Consider the following 22,479-nt stretch of genomic DNA (forward strand, 5'->3'; position numbering starts at 1 on the left):
TGGACTGTCTCCAGGAGACATTGATAAGACAGTGGTCTGGCACTTTCCCCCCCAGCAAATCCCTGCCAGTGTGTCTTTCCTGCTCCCTGGGGGGCGTGGGTATTCAAATTCTAACGACAAGCACCCATACTGAGACAAAAAGACACACAAGTAGAGAAAGGAACTTATCAAAGATATTGCCATTGATTAAAACATCTCCAGAAACATGAAACTCTGTCTGCATTCTGGGTGAACTATTAGACCTTTCTATCAGCAATCCTATCTTTTGACTGAAGGGACCTACCCAGAAAGTGTGTTTCGGACAAAACAACTGATTGTCACTAGTTATGCAGCCAGGCAGAGCTCCCGTTATCAACTACTCTATTTTGGTTTGACTGCCCCGACCCCAGTGATCCTTGGTGAACTGACAAAGCCACCTTCGAAGCCTGCAGGACAGGAGTTTCGATGCGCTAGGAGGCCCAGTCCACACGCCTCTCACCCAGCAGACCCGCGGGCTCCCAGGTCTCAACCACAGAGTCCACGTCCACTTACTTCTCACGGGCCCTTTGCCACCTTTAGAGTTGGGTGTTTCCTCATCAAACTTTGGATTATTGAGCAAATTGTGTACTCCAAGAACAGCTGAAAGCAAAGAAAACCAGTAAATAGACATTAAGTTCAGGAAAGCATGTTAGGATATCCATATTGTTAGTAAGTCTCCAGACCCCCATTCTCTTGCAGAGTCTGGTACATGTATAGTGTTAAATAAATGTGTGTATGTGTGTATATATATGCTTATTATATACAATATGTTTAAATAAGCTCACATACATAGTGTTAAATAGATTCATATATATTGTTAGATAAACTCATGTGTGTGTGTATAAAATATATGAAACCTTTCTTCCAAGTCCACTGGAAATCTTCACAGGTCTTTCTACACCTATACCTGTGACACCATTTAGGATCTTGGGGACAGTGATCCAATTATGCCCCAAAGAACTGAAAATCTTCTGAGACCTCCAGTAAAGTAGATTCAACTCCCCAGTTTTCTCAACTGTAAAATGTGAAGCCGGGACTTAATCTAGGGATATTTTAAGCTCTAACACCATAGAGATGATGGCATGCATTTTTCCAGAGGCAAAGAGCAAGATCATAAATCTCTTTCAATGCAAGCCTCACCAAAAGAAGTCATCTTTTCCAGTCTAGAGCATCCCAGGGTGGGAAATCAAAGAGATGCCAGGAATAGAAGGTTCAATAAGCACGTTGAGATTCTGAGTGTCCTGTAGTACCTGGAACTCACACCAGGAGGCAGCACAGTATGGGAGAAACAAGCGGGCACACCAGGCAGGCTGAAGCTGCAACTGCACAACCAGCTTTCCCTTTGCTAATAAAATGACAGGTGGCCCCCTGGTGAAGATCCCTAAATAGATAATCTGTTAACAGGTGTCACTGTACTGCAATCTACACTTTAGAAGAAGGGAGGTAGCCAGCACATCAATAATTACACTTTATCTGCTACAAAGATTAAATGGCTTCCTATGTGTCAGGCACTCATCTAAGTGCTTTACAAATTCTACTTAGTAAATAAGAATTTATTGTTGTGTTCCTGGCATTGTCTAGGGAGAAAATGCCCTACTTCATAAGCACAGGCCACTGAGACCATCCCCAAAACATACCTTGCTTGGGCCCCATACTCATTAATGACTTCTAAGTACAGTTTGGCTCCCATTGCTAAGTTTGAATTTTTGTTTGTTTTCTGTTTCCTGTGAACCTGGTTAGTAGATCAACCCTTACTGCCTGGCCCCGATCTGACTGCTGCTATGTGCAATAACAAGACCGAATCTCTAGCCCAGAAAAGCTGAAAACTAGACTGGTTTGGGTGGTGGCCACACTGAAACACGACCACCGTGGGAGCCGCTGTCTCAGAGGTCAACTGCTGCTCCCTCGGTGAACCAACCACCTGTCTTTCTGCTCTGGGTCTGCCCTGGATGTGCTGCAGTAACGGGTAGGGCACTGGACTCTTTCAAAGGCTGGCAGCCCATTCACGCGGGGGCTGCTCTACCTCTTCCGGAGAGGGCTGCCCTAGAGAAGCTGCCGCCGCCCACCCGGCTGGGCTTCCTCCTGAGTGCTGGGGGGGCACTTGCTGAGGAAGACAGGCTAAGTAAAAGAAACAAGACAGTTTTCTTCTGGGGTTATCCCCCTCTAGTGATTTATCTCTTTCTTCCTTCTTAGGCATTTCCTGGGCATTTAAGCCCCAGCCCTGCTTTCTCCCTTTGGGCAATTCCAGTACAGACCAGGAGGCAACCCTGAGGAGGAAGGGTCAGCAGAATGTGATCCCTCCACAGCAACCACAGGGCTAAGCAGGCTGGTTGCTGCTGAGCACCTTCCTAACTGTGCGGCACAGATGCCTTGACTGCGGATGTGACTGCTGGAGGGATTCAAACATGTGAATTTAATCCAGACGGCTGATACTGCAGGAGTGAAAAAGTAGCTGGCATGGTTCGCAGGCTATTAGGATAAGGCACCTCTGGTTCTCCTGGGAGGAAGAAGATTACAACATGTCTTCCAGTGGAATAAAAATGTGAGAATTCTTGCTAAAGCTGAGGAATGTTTTTTAAAGCACCTCTCTCCCGTGATGACCTACTGACCCTAATAATCCACATTTTCATCCCATTTGGACAAAAGTGCATCCCGTCAGTACACAAAGATGCTGGTGTACACATGGACTCTTTCTCGATGGATGTACAGGAAATGGGAGGGGCCTGTGCAACTAGGGTGAGAGACTTTCATTACATATTCTTCTGTCCTTTTGGGGCTTTTTCTACCTGCATGTATAATCAATTCCATAACAATACAAACCCTTATGATATTGTTGCTATTGTTAGGAAACGAGAGAAAAGTAAGCAGGTTGGGCTGAATGTGCACTTCCTGTACTGTGAACGTTAATAGCAAATTACACCTGTTCCATCATCAGGTCTAACAGATCTCTTAGTGGGGATCAAACTGGAACAGCAACTGGGAAACAGCAAGAACTTCATAGAAATTTTGTGGTGATAAAGTGCCAAATGTGAAAGCTCTTTAGAAAGCATAAGGGCTGTTATTTTATTGGGTGAGTTCTCAGCACTCCTTCACCTTCATTCTCTTGGATTTCTCCCAGGCATTTCCTGGGCATTTAAGCCCCAGCCCTGCTTTCTCCCTTTGGGCAATTCCAGTACAGACCAGGAGGCAACCCTGAGGAGGACGGGTCAGCAGAATGTGATCCCTCCACAGCAACCACAGGGCTAAGCAGGCTGGTCCCTGCTAATAAGCACCTTCGAACTCTTGAGTTTGGTAGGAGGGGTAGAATATTGGGGCAGTTTGGAGCTGAAATACAGCAGAATGTTTGCTCAGCAAGGTCAAGTCACCTGTAGCAAGTCTTACAGCCACACAAAGGTTGAAGTCAACCAGGTATTACATAAAATCGATAGCTATGAAGAAGGTTAAAGGCTACGGCCAGGGGTGCCGGCCTGAAGGTCACCCAGCCAACAGGAAAGTGTCCCTGAGCTGAGGACTAACCTGCGAGATCGTAGAGTTCAGTGTCCGAGGCACTGGCCAAAGCTTCTTCCAGTTCTGGATCAAGGGTCACCTTTTCTTCTTTACGAGTTTCTATGGGCTTTTCTTTGGGGATAAAGACTCTCCCTTTAAATCAGAAGAAGAAAAATAAAACCATTGTGTGCTGCTGCCTTATTTTAGGGTAAATGGACCCACCAGAGAATGCAGCTCTGGCCATTAGAAGCTGAGTCATTATGTCACTAAGCATCCAATTCGGAGCCCTTAATGGCTGGGATGATGCCAGTGTCAATACCAATAGTCCACAAATGGAAGAAAGGAAGGTCAGAGGGGGAACCCTGCATTCTGCAACACTGAGAGCCAAGGAGTCCACAGTCCTCAAACAGAGAGAAACGGCCTCTGCCTCCCTCCTTCCCACCCATTAGTGGCACTGCCCTTAGACCTGGGCAAGGGGGCCCTGCCATGGGCTCCACACTTTTTAGAGGGCCCAGCTCTGGTCTCCTTCGGCTGCACCCTCCCCCCCTCCCTCCCCCACCACAATGCTTCTGCCCCACCTGGGGAAGAATCTTGGGACAAAGGGACATTCCTATCTGGAAGAGAGGCTGCCTGCTAGACCACACCCAAGGTACCTGGGACTGTGGAACTCTGCCTGAAGAGGCCTGAGCCTGCGGCCAGGGCCTGCATCAATCCCTTCTCCATGCCCACCCTCCGGAAAGCACGTCACACTCCTGGGGTGCGTACCCCGAGGCCAGGGGGAGGCTGTTTGTGGGTGAGTATGAATGAAGCTTGGACATGCAGGCTGAGGTGTCAGCCATAGGCGCCTGAGGTCCTAGCAGTGAACAGACATCCCTGTGTGGAACTCTTGGAAGTCCAAGAATGCTGGCCTAGATATATTTGTATGAAGACATAACTATTTTTATAGTTTGTTAACTTTTAAAATATTTGTAAGAAAAATGGCACGGGGGCTTCTATTTGTGTCCTTGTCTTGGACCCTGCAAATATTCGGGCCCAATTCATCTGAATGGCCCTAGGGATTCCTGAGGGACAAACTGGCAATTGATCCTCCAGGGTTTCCTCACACCGACTGAGACTGTAGACTAGTAGGGTGTTACAGCTAGGGTCACTCGACCAGGGAGTGACCTGGGATACGGCCCCCTCTCTAGAGCCTAAGCAAGCCCGATTCAACCAGGGCTGTCACACTCAGAGACGCAGAGGTCTGAGCAGTGGGCACTCTGTGCTTCCCACGCACGCATCCTCTGCCACCACCTCCCACTCCATGCTGCCAGTTGGACTGTTCTTTTGCCCTGACTCACTTCTGAATACGCCGATGTCTGCAGTGCCCCCACCCAACCTCTGGACGAATGATCACACTGCTGGGAGGACGGCACACTTCCTCGTCCTGACTTCCAGCCAGGCCACCCACACCCACACCCCACACGGGCTTTCACAGGTGAACCTAAGACACTCCAGGGAGACCAGAGCAATACCCCAGACCTGCTCATACTCTTTCCGATTCCTCCTGCCTTGGACTCTTGGTTTCTCTTTTACTTCTTGGCATGATCTCTGAAGTTGGTCTCTTCCACTTCGATCTTTAGAGTTCCCTAAAGACTCACTCCTCCAATTCTTCTCCTCTTTGTTACAGTGGCTCCAGCTGGCTCCAGCTTCGGCCAACTGGGGCCCAAGCTCCTTCCAAGTCTCCCTGGCTGGCCTGGCCTTCCCCACACCCATGGGAAAGGAAGGGCCAAACCCAAAGTCGGTGCTTCTCCCTCATGAAAACTCTCCAGGACACGTCCCTGGTCACAGCGGCTGCAAATCTCCTGATGGTTCACCAGATCTTCGAGTGGTTGGGTAAGGAAACCTGAGCCAGGTAGAACTGGGCACCGGAAGAGGCCCCACTCCTTGTGGCTCAGGCTAGGGTATCCTGGCCACAGGTTTCTACCTTTGACCATCATATAAACAGCCATATTTCCCAGAGATAAAGAAAGCACACTGGGAAACAAAATAGGAGAATGGCCAGAAGATAGAAAAGGAAAAAAAATATCAAGTAATCAATAGCATCTCAGACACCGGGGCTTATCCAGACTTAATTTTCATAGTATCTGTAGCCTGAAGCATTTTATTTCTTGACTCAGATGATCTTGGGTCCAGAGTCAAAACTAGGATTTCTAAATTCCTAATTCCCGGTACTGTTTCGGATTACTCTAAACACTAGCTGCACAGGTGGGCCACGGTGATGGGTATTCAGGACGCCTGCTGCTGCACATCCATGCCCTGGAGCCCGACCAAATAACGAGTCCTCAGTGAATAAAGCTACAGCGGAGGGTTAACTGCAGTCCAGGAACTGAGGGCCCAGGGCCTGGGCGTGCGGAGCCGAGGCTGTGCGGCCCCTCTCCTGCGGCCTTCAGGGCAGCCTCCCACTGCTTCCAGAGCCTCCATCTGCTGGTCCCTCCCGGGGCCCTGCAGACTTCTCAGCCCGAGCCCTCTGCTCTGTTCAGAAAACTTGTTCTCTGCTCCTTTTGCTCAGTTGTGCTGCTTCTCCTAAGCTACCTATGCAGTGCATACCCTTTCTGTGTCCCCATTTATCACAGAGACTGCTCCGCACTCCTAACGCCCCTGTGAACCATCGGTAGGTTAACCTGGATGGAGAGGGAGTTGAATACAGTTGCTCCTCAGACCTCTCCTCTGAGAACAGAAGACAACAGCTTTCCTCTATTATTCTGTCACTACCCTAATACTGTATATTAACTGGAATTTTATTGGAAATTTGACATTATAATTTATTTTTTCTTTCACAATTAAGTTAGCCCCAGAGCAACCATGCTGCCATAGAAAGAGCTCCTCCATATTTCACGGGCAATCCTTGCTTACTTGCCCGGTTTGTCACCATTCAACTTTACTTTCTAATAAGATGACTTCAGCGGTGTGTGATGCATTAAGGATGCGGGGCTCGGAGGAGAGCCCGGAGCTGTGTGCACGGAGGCAGCGCTGCTGTGACTCACGGGGGCGGGGGAGCCGTGCTCCTACCCCCAGCGGCCATGACACACATGCTCAGAGATGGCATTCATTCGAACCCACATTTACTGAGTGCCACCCCTCTGTCAGTTTCTGTGCCAGGATGCCAGGGAGACACAGCCTCACTGTGGAGATCTCAATCTGAAGTGGAAAACACACAAAGCCCAAAATAAACAAAAGGATAAACACTGTCCCAGTGCTGCGAGAGCAGGAAATGCATGTCAAGGCAGAAAGAAGGCGTCTGTCTTAGACAGAGAGGTCAGGGAAAGCTGGAGGCCCAGGCACGTAAGCTACGACAGAGAATGTAAATAAAGGGATGTGGGTCAGAGGGAAGAGCCCACGAGAAGCCCTGAGACGGGAAAAGGACTCGGCAGGTCTGGGGAACTGAATGAAGACACTGGGGCTGAGGCTTAGGGAGGGAAGGTACTCGGAGAGGCGGGCAGGGGCAACTCTTCCAGCACTGTGGGGACCCCAGTGAAGGTGTGGGGCTTTAAGCAGAATGGCGACATGATCTGACTCGTGTTTCAAAAAGATCGTGGTTGGTGTGAGGTTATCAGTGATTTTGTTAGTGCCTGTGGGCCCACGTTGCTGTCTGTAGCTGAAGAATCTGGACAGGCAACTGGTATCCACTTCTTCCTCCAAAGGGGCTCAGGGTCGAGATCGAAGGAGGGGGATTTTCATGTCTTAATTCTGAGCTCACTCCGAGTATGGAGAGAGCTCAGGACTTTGTCTCGAAGCCTTTCCAGGGCAGGGTGTTCCTCGCTGCGGGCCCAGCACCTGGCACCTGGCTCTGCGCAGAGGAGGTAACTGCTGGCAGAGTGAATGACTGACTGCACGGACCTCTAACGGTGCCATCTCAAGGAACAGAGCCAGTGACTGGATGTGGAGCAGACTTCGGCAGCAGGTGCAGCACCGGGCTAAGGTACACCACCCATGCCTACGGGACCCTCTTTCAGGCGCAACGCTACTTCACACTTCCAAAACTTCTTCTCTGGGAGTTAGGATTTTTTTTCTAACATAACTAATTTGAGTAGCATCATGCTCTAAGCATTCATTGATGCCTCCGTGATTCTTTCTTATTTAGTTTATAAAGTTTATTTGGGAGAGCAGTTTAAAAATTTTGTTTTTACTATTATTTTTTAATCCTCACCCAAACCTATGTTTATTGATCTGAGATTGAGATAGAGATAGACAGATAGATAGAGACTGATGTGAGAGAGAAACATCGATCAGTTGCCTCCTGTATACTCCCCGACCAGTAATCGAACATGCAACCTAGGTATCTGCCCTAACTGGGAATCAAACCCACAACCTTTTGCTGTATGGGATGACGCTCCAATTAACTGAGCCACCCGGCCAGAGCTGGGAGCAGTTTTTAGGTTCAGAGAGGAGGCCATGGAGAGTCCCTGTATCGCCCCTGGCCCCACGCTGACAACCTCCTCTGTCAATATCCCACAGCAGAGTGGTTCAGCTGTTACAGTCACTGAACCTACACTGACATCAGCGCCATTCGAAGCTTCTAGTTTACATCAGAGTGCACTCTTGGTGGTGGACACTCTATGGGTCTGGACAAACATGTGCACTGACATGTAGCCATCAGCCTTCAATCTTTTTAATAGCGAATCCAATTCATGGGCTTATTTCCCACTCCTTCGTCAGTTCCCGTGCTTGACCTTCCATGACGATACATTAGGAGTACCTTTGCCCCAAGACGTGCCACCTGAAGTCCTTACCTTTCTTCTCTCCAGTGAAGGGCACAAAGTCTTCCCTGTCCTTCTGTTCCAAAGCCTCCTTCTCCAGATACATGAGGAGATGCTCACGGTCAAACGGGCCGGTGGCTGCTTTCTGAGTCTGGTCTTTCTGTCGGAATCCGGCTGGTAGCAGGGCACTCTGATTCAAAGATAGAGGTGTGAGCCAGAAGGAAGGTGTCTGCCCAACTGATACTTTGTTATCCATGCCCCCCCCCCCCCCGGTGTATATGGGGAAAGCATGGAGAAGGACACCCGTGCAGAGATGTGGGATGTGGGAGTGAGCTGAGGGTGGGGTTCTCTGGCATATCTGACGCTCTACTTGCTCTAACATCCTGTGCTGAGAGGAGGGCTCCCAACACATGCAGGCAGAACACAGGTGGCCGGAGCAGCCTCTGGGTCTTCTGCAGCTGCCTTCCAACATGTGCAGGCAAAAGGCCAGCCTTCCTTCACAGCGGCACAGGTCCCACTTAAGGTCTGGTCGGAACTGCACCCAAGGTGCTCCCAGGCAGGTATGTGGACAGTCTACAGAGCAGCCAATATTGCTGCACTCTCTCAGTTCTCACCCCTCTCCTGGGGAAACATCCACGCACTTAAAGTGAATATTATGGTATATGGTATTATGTTGATACCTGCTTGATTAAACTGAGAGATTCCTTTCTTAAGTGTGAAAACTACCAACAGCCCTTGCTGGCGTGGCTCAGTTGGTTACAGTGTTGCCCTGTGAACCATACGGTCACAGGTTGACCCATGATCAGAGCACATGCTTAAGTTGTAGGGTTGGTCCCTGGTCGGGGGACATACAAGAGGCAACCAATCGATGTTTCTGTCTCACATTGGTGTTTCTCTCCCTCTTTCTCTGTTCCTTCCAAGATCAATAAGCATGCTCTCAGGAGAGGATTAAATAATAAATAAAAAATACAAACAGAATACTTATCTTTTTAAAAGTAAATATAATATCCAAGGTGTCTGGCATATCAGAATACCACAGAAATAATTTTAGTGCCATTTTTATTTACAGTAAAATCATTATTTTGGATGCCTCTGGTTCTAAGTTTAAGATAATACCAGCAGGGCTGAAGAAAGTGCTTGTTAAACAAACACTATAATAAGTTATTGGACTGGCCAAAAAAAGCCATGTTTTTTTCCATACGATGGTTCTTAGTAGTGCTTGGTTTCCTTTAACCTCATTCTAAACAATTTTGTTAGACTGTATTGTGACAGCTGTCATATCAGCACGCTGATAATGACAGCTGTCACCTTATCAAAACTGGTGAATTTTTGTGCTGCCATTTTAATATTGAAGATGGAAGAAGATATGCAACATTTTCAGTGTATCATGCTATATTATATCAAGAAAGGTAAAAATGCAACTGAAATGGAAGAAAAGATTTGTGCAGTGTATGAAGAAGGTGCTGTGACTGATCAAACATGTCAAAGGTAGTTTGCAAAATTTCTTGGTACTACTGACACTTTGACCATATAATTCTTTGCTGTGGCATTGTCTTGTGCTTTGGAAGATGTTCAGCAGCACCCCTGGCCTCTATGGACTAGAAGCCCAGAGCAGGAGATAGCTGACATACTGAAACTACCCAAATCAATAAAGTTATTGATGAAAATGAAAAATGAGTCTTTTATTTTACAGAAAAAAAGTAAATGAACTTTTTGGCCAACCTAACACTTAGCTTTTTAAGAGTTCACAAAAATATTAAAATCTTCCACTTAAATGTACTTGATATTATTGTTACAGTTATTCTAATCTACCTACCATTGTTTGATCACCATAGATTTCAAGTTGTTTATGCATTTTAAAGAAATGAGATATAAAAAAGATCTGCCTTTGGGGTTAAAGACCATGTTTAAATAAAATCTCTGACATTTACTAGGATGAGATCTTAGGTAAATTACTTCTCCTAGTTTGTCCCCTCATGTATGAAGTGGTGATGATACCTTAGGGGCTTCTGTGCCCAGCGGAATGTGTGACTCACAGAAGAAATTCAGTAGGATCTGTTCCCTTTCTCTCTTACCTTTCCTTTCCCCCAGTCAGACCAGTCTTTTGTCAACCAATGGAATCTATTTTTTCCTTATTCACATTAAACTTTTTTTTAAGAAATACATTTGCCATATCCTATTAAAGATCTAGTTATTGAGGTTCCCCATAAACTTGTAGAAATAAGGGACTCAGAACCAATCAGGGGAGAGCACAGAACTTGCGTTTGAAGCCAAGGTATCTCTATGCCACTGCGTAAGGACCATGCCACGTCATCTGTCCCAGACCATCACTGACCCCGCGGCTCAGTTCCAGGCCACTGACCTCGGGATCTAGGTCATCGAGAACATTTTCCAAGTGTTTCAGTTCCTCTTCTGAGAGTTTGCCAAGAAGCTCATCTTCATCAATGTTCTTGTATTTCTCCAACTCTTTTTGAAAAGGGAGTGCCATGGTTTCTTACAGGCCTTTTTCACGGGCCATGAACGTTTACAGGGGCCAGCTTCCTGAGGCTTCAGAATACTCCTAATGAGAAAGAAACACCGTCATCTCCTTTCTGTACATACGACTGACATACAGGAGGCAGGGCCAGTGGGAGTCTCCCTATTGGATGAGTAATTCAACATCACCTTCACCTGCAGAGCAAGCTGACCACTTACGAAGTCTTTTCATATACAGTATTTTACTTACTTGATCTTTACAACAACCTGGAAAGAAAGCCTGTATGGACATTAATACCCCATTTTACAGATAAAGATGCTGAGGTGAAGGGTAGCTAAGCACCCTGCTCGGGGCGTCAGGACTGGGGGTGCCAGGCCTTCCGATGCCCGGCGCAGTGAGTGCTCGTCCGCCGTACTACTCACTCTGCCGCCTCCGGCTTTCCGCAGAAAACAGTGAGGAACAAGGCACTAATTGTAAGGCAGTTGTGAGAAGCACACTTGTGTCTTTTCAGAAACAGAGTGGTGGGAAGAATACAAAGCGGGTTCATTCAGGAAAGAGTTTGGAACGTCCATGTGAAGAAGCGTTGTCCAGCAACTCCCCTGCCATTCAACTAAGTTAAGATTCTAAAATCCTGGCTGCACGATCACCTGTCCACTTCTCTCTTTTCTTCTTTCCTCCTTCCCCATTCTCTTTTTAGTCTCATTTCCTTTCTGTTTCCTGGGCCACGCTGCTTAATTCTTTAGACCCCTAGTCCACTTCCTTTCAATCCCCTCTCTTTCTACCACCTCACCCCTAAACCTCTACTCACAATGAAGATTTTACTCAATTCCTTTTTTTTTTGGGGGGGGGGAAGATTTTACAGGCAGTCCCCAGAAAGATAATATTGCATTCAGGAAATAACAATGTGCTCAACCGACTGTTTCTCCTTAGGAGGTACTAGTATCAGTCAGATCTTTCAAGGCAGTTAATATTGGCTATCCCCCCACTAACTGCCAGGCAGAGTTCTAGAAAACAGGAGTGCAAAGATAAACAAGGAGATCATGGCTCAGCGAGACACACAGAGAGGATGATACCACTTGATGAGTGTTATAACGGAAATAATGTGTAAAGTAGGTTTAAAGCACACGAGGAAATAATAGTTGGATAAGGGGGTCTAGGGCTTGAGGGGACGCTGTGAAAAAGAGGTTGAGTGTGATGTTGAAGGAAAAGGTCATGAGGTCGACACGAGAGGGAAAGGGTCATTCTTAGGGAAAAGGAACCGCGCTAACAGAGACACAAAGATGCGAGAGGACGCGACGTGTCGAGTACACAGATGCTTGGTGCTTCTAAAGGGGGGGCGGGTTACGAGGAGGAGAGAGGCAAGAACTAAAGGCACAGAGGATGTCTGTGAAGACCCTTCCTTACCTGCCTTGTCAGAAAACCCGGGCTTTATTTTGTTGGGAGATAAGGAGCCGCTGCAAATTTCTGAAGTAGAGAAATGACCTGAGAAGCCCTGCTTTGAAGAAGGTAGTTCCAACAGTTAAGAATGAAAACTGGGTTGGCAGGTAAAGAATGTCATTCCTTTCCCCTTATTAGTTCAACTGCTCACCATATTCAAGTTGTGGTTTTCGATTTATGTGTCATTTCCTTATATAATGTAACTCTCCTTTTCATCAGTCTACCTTCTTTTTGCTTCAGTGGCTCTATTCCAGCAAAAATAAAACAAAACCCACCCCACTAAAGTCTGAGAAAGCAACTGGATCTTTTACACTTTGTTCTGGTCCCAGCTACCACCCATTGATTGTGGCGCTGGACAAGGACCTCAATCTGCCAGGCTCTTAGCCATCAAATGAATGAACTGGTTGAACTACATCACCTAACAGACTTTATTTTTTTTTATTAAAATTTTTAAAGATTTTATTTATTTATTTTTAGACAGAGGGGAAGGGAAGGAGAAAGAGAGGGAGAGAAACATCCATGTGTGGTTGCCTCTCATGTGGGCCCCACTGGGGACCTGGCCCACAATCCAGGCACGAGCCCTGACAGGGAATTGAACCCTTCAGTTTGCAGGCTGGCACTCGATCCACCAAACCACACCAGCCAGAACCCTAACGGATTTTAAGCTGCACAGTTTCCCACATTTAACATCCTGGAATTAAGATGTGTCTTATAATTGATGGCCCTACAATAACCACTGACGCAGCACCAGTCCAGATGTCCTTGTCACTCCCTAGACAGATGTGAACACCAGAAGCATCTGCTTCAAACTAGCAGAATAGGTGTCAGGGATTTGGAAAAAAATCCCAGGGACTCTTTTAAAATCTAGTAAGGAGGGCGTGGGTGAGGTGGTGACTCAGGTGTACTTAGCAACACTCTCAAAGGAAGGTCCCAATTAGGCCGGTTCTGTATAATTACAGAATAGTTTAAGAGCCAATATCAATAACTTTTATAAAAATACCATTCTTGATGGCAGAGGAGGTACTGTATCAAAAACAGCCAGACACAGATGACTATGAGTCAAAAAATGATTCAAAAAGTTGGAATCTGAACATGAAGACATTTAAGAATATCAACTAATTCATTTCACTTGCATTTTCCCTTTTTATGTACAGGAATGTTCTTTTAAAAATCTATGTATATTCATAGTAGCTTTATTTATAGTAGCCATAAACTCTAAACAACCTGAATAATCATTGGTAGGTAGATGGGTAAACAAATTGTGATATATATATATATATATATATATATATAAAGCTACTCAAAAATAAAAACAAATGGACTACTGATACACAGAATGACATAGATGAACTTCAAAATAATTATACTGAATGAAAGGAGCCAGACCAAAAAGAATATACATGGTATAATTCCATTGATCTAAAATTCTAGAAAATGTAAACTGATCCACGTGACAGAAAGTAAATCCCTGGTTGTGTATGGATCAAAGAAAGGTAGGGAGAGAGAGAGGGAGGGAATGCCAAGGGGCATGGGGAAACTTGGGGGTCATGTGTATGTTCATTGCCGTGATTGTGGTCATAGCTTCAGGTGCATGCATAGGTCAAAACTTATCAAATGGTACAGTTTAAATATGTGCAACTTGTTCTATGTCAATTAAAAGACATCAAAAGTCTGTAAGTCAAAAACTGCTCTTTCAATAAAATAAAAAAGTATATATTTAAAAAGGCATGTACCACATTTTAATTTTTTCTTAGTGGTACATAAAATACTGGTGTGTTTTACGATTGATGGTATCCAGAGTTAATACGATTCTATTTGTATTTCTATTCCAGGGTTCTACCAGTATACCCCAAGTCCTCATCTTCCCCTGAAACAGATTTACTCTCTTGATTTTCTAGAAATCTAGATCATACCATTAATTTACCAGTCAGTCACTTCCAAAGCTCAGATTCCTCCCTTCACTCCAGGTCTAGTTGGTTGACACCTCTTGTAGAATCTTACTGCACAGGACTTTCCACACCATCCCTTCCTGTCACTCTTGCTTCAGACTTTTGTTCCTCTGGGCCTGGACTACTCTCATTACATCTTGAAAGGTTTCTGTTCTTCCCTCTAAGCCACCCAGATCACCACCATCAGATCATCTTTCTTAACAGTGCGAACAAGCCACTACCCTGGTGAAGGACTTCCAATGGCTCCCTATTGTCTACAGAATAAAATTCAGACAGTCTAGCATCCAGAGTCCCTGGACTGTGGCTTTGATCTGCACTTCCTGTTTTCTTTTTTCATTACTTTCTTAGGCAGCCCTCCAATCTAGTCAAAATGTTTTATTCACTCTATGTGGCAGGCAGAATAATGCCCTCCTAAAGATGTCCACGTGCTAATCCCCAGAACCTGGGAGTGTATTTATGTGGCAAAGGGACCAGTGTAATTAAATCAAAGATTTTAAAATAGGGACATTATCCTGGATTATCTGGGTGGGCCCAATTAATCACAGGGGTTCTTAAAAGAGGAAAGAGGAAAGCAGAAGAGTCAGAGAACAAAGATGTGGCCACAGAGGCAGAGGTTAAGAGTGATGAAATTACTTTGAAGATGCAGGAAGGGGCTGAGAACCAAGAAATGTGTGTGGGCTCCAGAAACTGGAAAAGGCAAGGAAGTGGATTCTGCCCCAGAGCCTTCAAAAAGGAAGGCATTGATTTTAGCCCAATGAAGCCTGCCTTGGACTTCTAAGCCCCCAAAGTGTAAGATAATAAATTTGTCTTGTTTTAAGCCACCGAATTTGTGACAGTGGCAATAGGAAACTAATATATTCTCTTATCTGTACACTTCAATTTTCCAACATAATTGTTCTGGATATCTTGTTTGCCCTTCCACATCCACTCCCCACCCTGCTCTGTGCCCCAGGAAGATGATGTGTTTACACTGCATTGGTGGGCTCCCTTGCTGTCTGGCTTCTGTTTGGCCAATAGAAGGCGCTAGCAGGAAACTGGAAGGCAGGTGGAGGAAAGGGAGGTGGGTCCAGAGGCCACATCTATCAGGCAGCATTCTCTGTACAGCGGCACTCCCCATGCTGACTTCAGTCCTTGGGGGTGGTGAAGGGTCTCTCTGTGGCTAGGGCCAGATTTCTGCCTTATTGCATTCCTCAGACCCTCCCTATGTCTTTATAAATAGCTTCTTTATTAAAATTCCTTCCAATTATTCAGCTTGTGTGTGTCCTCTGTTTCTTATTGGGCCCTTGGCTGATGTAGTAATATTACTTGGAATTCCCTTCTTTGTTCTCATGAATAAGCCATGTGCTCTGCTTTTGAGACCTGGCTCAGATTCCAGCCCCGTGATGACCACAGACTGGCAGAGCTGACTGAGGCCTTAAAGATCATCCAGTCCAGCAACATGGCTGTTTTTTCTCCTCCTCTTTCCATCCTGATCTGTTTTGACAGTTCCTCTTCCTCTGCCTTAAATACTGGCAGGCTGCACGGTCCTGTCTTAGAACTTTTATCACTATACGTTTTCCTTGGGGGATTTCATCTCCTCCAAAATTTTAATTATTATCCATACCCCAAAGATCCCCAAATCTGTGTCTTTGTTCTGGACTAGATTTATATATTTCTATCTGCTTAACCGACATTTCTACTTGGCTGCCTCAGGCCCCTGGGATGTCAGAAGTACTCTCATCATCTTTCCTTCCAAAGGGCTTATCCTCCTCTAGAGTTTTCCTCATTTCAGGAAGTTGGCCCAGAAGGAGCCATTCTCTCCCTTTTTAAAGGAGCCATTCTCTCCCTTTTTAAAATTTTTACTTAGTGATTTTAGAGAGGGTGGCAGGGGGAGAGAGACAGAGAGAGAAACATCAATTTGTTGGGTCAATTATTTATGTATTCATTGGTTGCTTCTTGTATGTGCCCGGACTGGGGATTGAACCTGCAACCTTGCTGTTATCAGGCTATCCCTTTAACCAACTGAGCTACCTGGCCAGGGCCTGAGAGGGGGGCATTCTTACACCTTTTATTCCTTGTCTCCCCTTTAGCCATCAATCACCAAACCCTGTCTTTACCTAAATCTGTTGACTCTACCCACTTCACTCTACTACAGTGCCCCTCCCTCTTACCCCCTTTCAATCCATTCACCATACAAATGACCAGAGTGATCTTCTTAAACAACTCTACTCTAGTTACTTAAAACTCTCCAGAGGCTTCCCGTTGCCTTGAGGACAGCTCAAATTCACAATCTGGCCTCTGTCATCATCACCAGCCTCATCCTGCGTGGCACTCCCTCCATCTCCTCCTGGCTCCAGCCTCCTGGACCACTTCCCATTCCTGGATCATGCCTTATGTTGTTCCCTCTGCTCAGGGAACAGCACTCTCATCCGCTCCTCCTCCAGCTCACTGCTGTCCTACGCATCTTCCAGTCTCGATGTAAGCTTCAACTCCTTAGAGAGGCCTTGTTCCCCCCCATCCCCATGGCACACCCCTTGATCAGAGCTTGCTTTGACGTTATTGCAATTGTGTATTTTATCTTTGTCTTCCTTGCTAATCTCTGTGAGGGTGGGGACTGTATCAATTTTATTCACTGTTATAATCCTGGCTCTTAGCACAGGTCTTGAACTAGAGTAGGCATCCAACAAATGTTGTGCAACAACCGTCAGATGAAGGAAATGAGCTCAGAGAGGTGAAGTGACCCACTGGTCCAGAGCTCACTCCACTGTACCCACTGCCTCCTGCTGTGTCACAGAATTGTCTGAGGCTAAGTCCACAGAAGTCGCTCTGCTTCCTTGATTTGAATCGCCTGTTAACAATTTGCTGTTCACCCCTTGCTTTCCCATTGTCTTTTCATGCAGGTTACATATATGGTTCTCTCTCCAACTACACCACAAACTCTCAGGGGACAGGGGCAATGTCGAAATTCTTTATATTCCTTCTCCAGCTCAGGTTTGTATATTTATTCGACAAATATCTATTGGAAGCCCATGTTTTCCAGACACTGCCTGGGCAACAGGAGTAAACAAAACAGATGATATCCTGTGCCCCAACCAAACTTATGGTTTAGCAGTGAGACACACATTAATTAAGTAGTTACAATAACATGTTAATACTATGTAACTACCTGGTGAAACAAACTGCATGTGTTGTGCCAATGTACCAGGAGAATCTCAAAGACAGAGGAGAAAAAAATAAAAGGTGCATGAATCCTCCCGGAGCACAACTTAGAGCTGAGGACTTGGGGAAAAGCTAGTTATTATTTGTTAGTAACAAATACAGATATACTATGGGGAAGAACGCAGCATTCATGTAGCTTTTAAAATCCAGTTGCACATTTCTGGCTCATGGCTGGCCTGCTTTAGCCCCACCCAGGGCCCAGAAAGGTTCGCATTTGTCCTCTCCCCGTTAGTGATGCCGCAGTGGAAAGTTTGCAAAGCACTGCCACAGCCTCACCTCCGGAAGACTGTCTGTCCCATGGCAAGTGCTCAACAGGCAACAAGATACTAACGTGCGCACTGGAATGAAGCGAGGCAGATAAGGCTTCAGGAGCCCAGGTGGGCGCACACCTCGAGCCAGTCAGGAAACCAGAAACCGGGAGTAGGGACTTGAGCTGAAGAAAGGATGACTTGAGCCCCCAAATAACTCTTTCTATTATCCAAAGATATCAGCCCCGAGAAGGAAATCAAGGAGAGTGGCTTTCTTTGCTTCTCTTTCCACTACCTTTTTTGTGCAGCTGTGGCATAGAAAAGAAAAATCAGATACAACATTAAGTACCTGACCTTTGGCCCTGCCTGTATGCAAAGACTTACCACCAAAGCCAAAACAAGCAGTGCAATCAAAAACTGAGAGCGATTTTTACAAAAGCGTGAACAAAAACTACTTGTAAAATCCTAGGGAAAAGTTTTTTAAATGGGCAAAACAGTGCCACCAATTGCTTTGGCGTGCATCTGGGAAAGATGCAAAGGTCTGCTCACAGAAAGGACAGAGCACGCTGGGAGGGGAGGGGAGGGGACTTGGTTGGACAGGGGGCACTCAGGGTCCAACCGTACTGGTGATGATTTAATCCCAAGTGGGGGTAGTCAGTAAGTGAGAAGTTATTATTCTTTATCATATATCTTCAATATCTCATAATTTTTACAAGAGTCGATTTATATTAGAGCAAAATCTACATTTTCTAAAACAAAGCAGAATAAAATCAGCATATCAACATTTCCTCCAATAAAACTTGAATCGATCTTCTATATTTAATTCTTTTTTAGCTGTGGGTAGATACAAAGATGTGTACAAAGCACAGCCTGTATTTTGGAATCTAGCTATTTGAGGATGGCACAGTCAATCAAGTCTGCTTCTGTTTAAACAGCCGAATGGCTTCTGTCAGACTATATAAAATTCTTGCAGGAGATGAAGGACAGAGAATAGGTTGGAATAAGGAGAAACTTCAGGCAAAAATGTGACAAGGCAATAGGAGGGAACAAGCTGGAGGGAATGAGGAACAGATATTAACCAGAATGGAGGGTCTGTATCTGAGACTATTTGTTCTTAACTGGCCAATCTTTTGACACAAAAGTTGGCATAGCTCAAGATGTGCTTGAAAACAGTCTCCTTTTAAAACTATGTGCCTACTAGCGACCATCCCTCTCCAGGTTCAGAACACAAAAGACTAAAAGCATGCGCCCTAGAGTCCAACAGCCCTTGGTCTAATGGCTACAGATCCATGAGTGGGTGAGAACCTCACCAGGCCTTGTTCCTTCCTCTGCAAAATGGGCAAAAAACCAGTCCTTATCCCGGAGGGTGGAGGAGATGCTAAGTAAGATAATGTGAGGACTGGGTTCGGTGCCTACCGCATGCAAACCCTCAGTCAAAGCCACTTCTCATTTGTCCTTGGTCAGGGCATAATGTCCTACGTGGGGTATTTGTTCTCCCTGTCATTATCTGTTAAATATCGAGAGGCTGCACCTATAAGAGCCCTGAGTCAGTGTTGCCAGGTTAGCGAGCCACCATAAGTGGGCTTTCAAAAGTACAAGATCGGTTTCCACCTGGTCAAGAAGTAGGGCAAGAAGTAGTCAAGAAACTTCCTGGCCTGGGGCAGAAGCTCTTTAGCATGGAAGTCTTACCGTCTGCCCAGACTGCCGCCTGATTTCCAATTCTCTTGTCAGGTTCTACTTCCTGCTTCCTTTTTCCTTTGTCCGGCCCTGTTCTCTGTTTTTCCCAGAGTCCCTGTTTCTGTCTACCTCCTTGCCTTCCACTTGGGTATCTGTGTCTTTTAGTGGGTTTTTTTGTAAGAGTTTTTTAGAGAAGGAAAGAGAGGGAGAAATAGAGGGAAACATCAATGTGAGGTTACCTCTCCGGCACCTCCTACTGGGGACCTGGCCTGCAACCCAGCCATGTGCCCTGACTGGGAATCGAACCAGCAACCCTTTGGTTGGCAGTATGGTGCTCAATCCATTGAGTCTTATCAGCCAGGGCTAGTTTTTAACTGCCTATTGATGCTAGCCATCTCCTCTCACCTTGTCCTTCAGAAGTTATAAGCTTTTCACTTCCTGACTAGCATGCTGAGTTCCCTACTTTCATCTTTTGTCTCATGTACTCTCCTGGCTTCTGATGGCTAATGTAGTTTTTGAGCCAAGTATCTTGCCTATTTCCCTGTAGGTATTGTGACTCACAAATGCTCAACAAGATGACAGGAAAAATATTTAGCAGCTGGTTTGGAATGGCACTGCCCAGACAGAATGGCTATCAGCAATACAGAACAGAGACAGCTGTCCTTGCATATACGGGCTGAACAGCAGCCCGCACCCTAGACTCTAGACCTCTCCAACCATTCTAATAAGAGGCCTCTAGTTTTTTCTTAGGGCTGGTGCCTCAGATGTGCTTCTTACTCCTTATGTACAAGCTTGGCACGGCTATCCTTGTACTCTGCTTCATGGACTCCTGTTATCCACAGTCCTAGGCTGACCTTCTCATTCCCTCTCTATTCAGCTGTCACTGGAGGAATCCAGAATACTGGCAACAGACATGAAAAAGATGGGGTAGTCTTGATGCCAAAACAGGAGAGCAAAACATAAAAGCAGTATTTTAATATATATATATATATATTTCAGGTATAGTAAAAATATTCTTATAGCAAAAGGTTCTGTGTAACATTATTAACAGTTATTTGTTTTCTTTGTCTGGATATATAGGAAGCCTCTTTAGCACATGCCTTCTGTGCACCTTTTTGAACCACTTATAGTTTATAGGGAAACAATTGATTGCATGTGATTTGTAAATAAAGGGAATGAGAGGAAACCCTGCATCTTCTGTTCTGTCAAAAAGCTGGACCTGTCCTTTCTCCAACACTTCCCCAACTCGAAACAAAAGGAACACCCGCCTGGAACCTTCTGCATTTACACAGACCTTGAACACAGAGAGGAAAGGGGCAGCACTTTCAAGATGGCTCTTGGGTAGGGCTGGAATTTCTAAGGTTTGGTAATTATTAATACTTTGAGGGTACCATTAGGAGATTGGTGTCCTAAGACAATGACTCACAGTAACCTAAATGAACCAAGAAAGGGATCCAACTCTGTGTTCCCCACGGACTCTTGTCCCCCACGGCAGCTGTCCGTCACCAACTAGCCAGAGCTCTACAACGCTTTCTCTTTGTGTACTTATTGACACCTCCCAATTTCTTAATTTAAAAAGTTTCAATCTACAAAAAGTTAAAATAATATAATAAGCACATCTATACCACTGTCTTTGATGGACCAAACATCATCACTTCCCTGTATTTCTGAGCTTGCTCCTGGACTCATACTTATTTCCTGAACCGGCTGAAAGTTGCAGATGTCAAGACACTTTGCCTCTAAGACACACATCTCAGAAGATTAAGGACAGGGTCCTACATAGCCACCGTACTACTGCACTTAAGAAAAATTCAAAGTAATTCCATAATATTATCTAATATTCAGGACATATTCAACTTCCCCTAATTGTCCCAAATCATCTTTTACAGCTATTTTTTTTCTTATTTAGGATCCGACGTTCACACACCCCAACTGCTTGTCACATCACTTGAGTATTTTAAGCTACAATACTCCCCCTTCTCCAGTCTTCCTGGCAGGAACACGCCATGGGTGACGTTATGACCTTCTCACTGCCTCTCAGCAGAAGACTCATTCTAGGCACTAGTAAGCCTGATGACCAGGCTGGAGTGATAACTTGCTCATCGTTTCACTGAAGGCCACATGTTTCCTAGACAATCCACAGTGAGATGCTTTGAAAAAAAATGTGAAAATCCTGTTCAACAATAATTCACTCCAAAATTTTAAAATATTTAATTAATTAATTAATTAATTTTTAGATAGAGGGGCAGTGAGGGAGAAAGAGAAGAAGAAAAACACTGATGTGAGAAAGAAACATCAACCGTTTGAGTCTCCTATGTGCTGCTGGGGAGGGAACCTGCAGCCCAAGCATGGTGTCCAGATGGGGAACTGAACTGGGGACCTGGACAACACCTGGCCAACTGAGCCACACTGGTCAGGGCTCATATCAAGGTTCTGTAACTGTGGATGAGTCCTTGTCTCAATCAGTTATGTTAGGGTTTGCATTGCAGTGGTTTTCTGCTTCTCTCATTCCTTCTACTGTGTAGTATTTATTCAAATAAACCCATCAGCACCCAGCCCTCTCTTTCCTCAGTGGATATGCTCTCTGGTTACTTCTTGCTGGGGCTTCCTCCCTGCAGCCCTGCTGCCCACCATCTGACGACTGCAGCCCACCCTGGGGGGACATTTGCTTCTCCCTTTACCCGCTGATCTCATTACTCCACCTTCAGTAAATCAAAAACAAACACGACACGTTGCCTGCAAATTTACAGTAATCGACAAAAATTAAAGCAATGGTAATGCATATTTACTGGGTCAGACTAAAGAGAGTAGATAGAGGAAATGACTTCTGTTTGTTTAAAAAATTAGATTGCATAAGCCCGGAAAAATCTTTCCTCCTCTCCAGGGTAAAGTCCCTTGCTCTGTCACAGTCAGGGACTTCAGGATGGTGTTGAACAGAGTGCCTTCACCCTTCAGTTCTGATACGAGAATTTTGGGAGAACACAGGTTTAGAAATCATTTATCCAAACGTCTCATTTTACATGCAGGGGGCTCAGAGAGGTGAAGGGACTTGCCCGGAGTCCCTCAGCTTTTTAATCGTAGAGTTAAGACAGGAACCTGTCCTAAAAACACCTGCTCCGATATTCTTTTCATTGCCTTTCCAAGTGCCTCGTGATTCGGATGTCTAACGGGCAAGATGATGCCGTAGCATTTCCTTGCTAATTTGCATTTGGCCTGCATCACGTTCCCACCTTTGAATACTTTAAGTTAAAATT

The 22,479-nt window shown here is 45.4% G+C and overlaps 1 protein-coding gene across 2 annotated transcripts in view; it reads right to left on the reverse strand.

Moving 5' to 3' along the window:
- Positions 1 to 22,479, reverse strand: part of TMOD2 (tropomodulin 2) — a 72,275-nt gene that overhangs the window by 30,013 nt on the left and 19,783 nt on the right. For both annotated transcript variants that reach the window (XM_037143036.2, XM_037143035.2), the window contains exons 2-5: positions 10,603 to 10,800; positions 8,274 to 8,430; positions 3,535 to 3,657; positions 532 to 618 (exon numbers count right to left, since the gene is read on the reverse strand). In XM_037143036.2, coding sequence (XP_036998931.1) covers positions 532 to 618; positions 3,535 to 3,657; positions 8,274 to 8,430; positions 10,603 to 10,728 — 493 coding nt within the window. In that variant the 5' untranslated portion in view covers positions 10,729 to 10,800. The remainder of the gene's footprint in view (positions 1 to 531; positions 619 to 3,534; positions 3,658 to 8,273; positions 8,431 to 10,602; positions 10,801 to 22,479) is intronic.

This window comes from Artibeus jamaicensis, unplaced genomic scaffold, assembly GCF_021234435.1.
Source record: "Artibeus jamaicensis isolate MK-2021 breed Jamaican fruit bat unplaced genomic scaffold, CSHL_Jam_final contig_548, whole genome shotgun sequence".
Lineage (NCBI taxonomy): Eukaryota > Metazoa > Chordata > Mammalia > Chiroptera > Phyllostomidae > Artibeus > Artibeus jamaicensis.